This window comes from Tupaia chinensis, unplaced genomic scaffold (genome assembly GCF_000334495.1).
Source record: "Tupaia chinensis unplaced genomic scaffold, TupChi_1.0 Scaffold144174_1, whole genome shotgun sequence".
Taxonomy (NCBI): Eukaryota; Metazoa; Chordata; class Mammalia; order Scandentia; family Tupaiidae; genus Tupaia; species Tupaia belangeri.
The window spans coordinates 126,358-128,418 of NW_006204031.1; the positions used below are offsets into that span (position 1 = coordinate 126,358).

Genomic DNA, 2,061 nt, shown 5'->3' on the forward strand with positions numbered 1-2,061 from the left:
CCCACACACTTCATTAGCTGGGGTCCTGGCTCAGGCAGAAGTTGAGTTACCCCCAAATCCTCTCCTCCAGGTCCAGCATTTGCCGGTGGGAGGAGGGAAAGGTCTCAAGGAGGCTATGGGAAGATTGGTTTAACTTCTAAATCCCCTAGTCTTGGGGGAAAGCCGGGGACACAGGTCTTGTGGAAGAGTGAAGGACAGACAAGCTGCAGTCATGGGCAGGTCTTAAGCTCAGCACCTACAGGCCAACAGCAGGCTGACCTCCCCTGGACCAGCTGTCCGCAACTCAGTCCTGGCCCAGTCCGGGTCCCACCCGGTCCAGTCCTGGCAGTACCCACCTCCCACTTGAGTCTAGGAGGGGCCTTGGAAGGCCTGACTGGAACTGAGATTGTGAGCAACCTGGCGCTTAGGCCGCTGTCTGGCCATGTCTCAGGCTTGCAGAGCAGAGCCCTCCAGCCCAGGCCCAGCCATCTTAGGCCACAGAACAGGGACACTCTGGGGGGGTTGGCCAGTGCTCTCCACAAGGGAATTATACTACCCAGCTCTTCTGCTCAGTTGCATTGCAGATGCGCAGTCTCAGACCCCCATGCCCATAGCTGCCCACACTCACGAAGCCGTGCTTGTCCGAGATGTTGTTGGTTAGCTTCAGCTTGTGGAAGGCCACCGGCTTGGCCAGGCACTGCTCTCCTGTGGCTGGGCTGTCTGGATGGATGTACATGCGTTTGGGCATCTCGGGGTCGGCCTTGCCCGCCACCATCCAGCGAGAGTTGTGGAACTTGTAGCGGCAATCGTCAGCGGCCACAATGTCCATCAGCAGGATGTATTTGGCCTTCTTGTCCAGGCCGCTGACTCGCACCTTGAAGGGGGGGAACATCCGCCTGAGAGGGAAGGGAAGAGATGCCACTGGGACCTGGCTCTTCCATGTCCGAGAACCCCCTTTATCCTCTTTACACATCACCCCTCCAAAACAGAAACGCCACACACCCCTGCCTGGAAGTTCCCCTTCTGTGTTTCCCTGCAGTCTGCTGCTCTTCTTATCACTGCCTGAGCCACCCCTGCGTGTGGTTGCTACTCCCCAGAGATCTCATTTTTGCCTCTGAGACCTACATTCCTCCTAAGTTCATATCCAGGGACCTTCTTTCTCCCTCATGTGAGAGGAAAAGCTATTGCCCAAGAAGTAAATGTAGGCCCTCTGGAAATACACTTACTTCTCCTGAATCGTCCCAAAAATTCGTTCAGGCAAAATACCCACTTGGGACCAAAGCCCCAAGAAATAAATCTGGAGGGTGTTTGTTTTCGAAGCTGCATTACAACACTTGATCAGGGCCCCTGACACTGCAGTTCCAGTTCGGGAGAAGAGGGTGAACCCGAGGCCTGGATTCTCCCTGGCTGAGTCCAAAAGCAGTGCTGGTGGTAGAGGTTGGGCCCGTGGATTCTCCAGGCTTTTAAGGCCTGGGGTGGCGGGTGCCTACTGAGCTCCAGACTCCGGTGGCCCAGACGAGACTCCCGGGCGGGTCAGGCAGCGAGCTCGACCGACTGATCGGTGCTAGTTGCTGGGACCGAGCGGGCCGCGGGTCTCCCTCGGTGGGCCAGAGAGTCTGGGAGCCTGAGGCTCCCCGGAGCTCCGAAACGGGCTGAGACCCGTCAGGGCCGTAGCTCCGGGCCGCCTCGGCTTCAAGACTCAGAACGGTTGTAGCTATTCTTTAGGAGCATATATTCGTTTTATTTCTTTCGAGGGATTTTGATGTTTTCGTTTTTCAAAAACATCTCTCCATTGGCAAACGAGAAAAAGCCTCTCGGCCGTCTGCGGGAGCAAAGTGTGGCGCCGGCCGGATCCTGGAGCCGAGAGCCGCCGGCTAGGCGCTGGTCTGTGATGTCGGGTCCCCAGTCCGCCCGCGGGCCGCTCCCCCGGCCGCTCCGCGGTCCCGGCAGCCTGCCGTCCTACCTCCCGGACTTGGTGATGACCATCTCCGTGCCCAGCTTGTGGAACTGGTCCCACAGCTCCTTGGCTTCCAGCGTCACCTTGGGGTCGTCCTCCACTTCGTCCTCGGGCTCCAGGCTCTT

The 2,061-nt window shown here is 58.2% G+C and overlaps 1 protein-coding gene across 1 annotated transcript in view; it reads right to left on the bottom strand.

Moving 5' to 3' along the window:
- Positions 1-2,061, bottom strand: part of TBX2 (T-box transcription factor 2) — a 10,698-nt gene that overhangs the window by 6,647 nt on the left and 1,990 nt on the right. Inside the window, exons 3-4 of the mRNA XM_027767355.1 lie at positions 1,943-2,058; positions 608-875 (exon numbers count right to left, since the gene is read on the bottom strand). Of these exons, the coding sequence (XP_027623156.1) occupies positions 608-875; positions 1,943-2,058 (384 nt within the window). The remainder of the gene's footprint in view (positions 1-607; positions 876-1,942; positions 2,059-2,061) is intronic.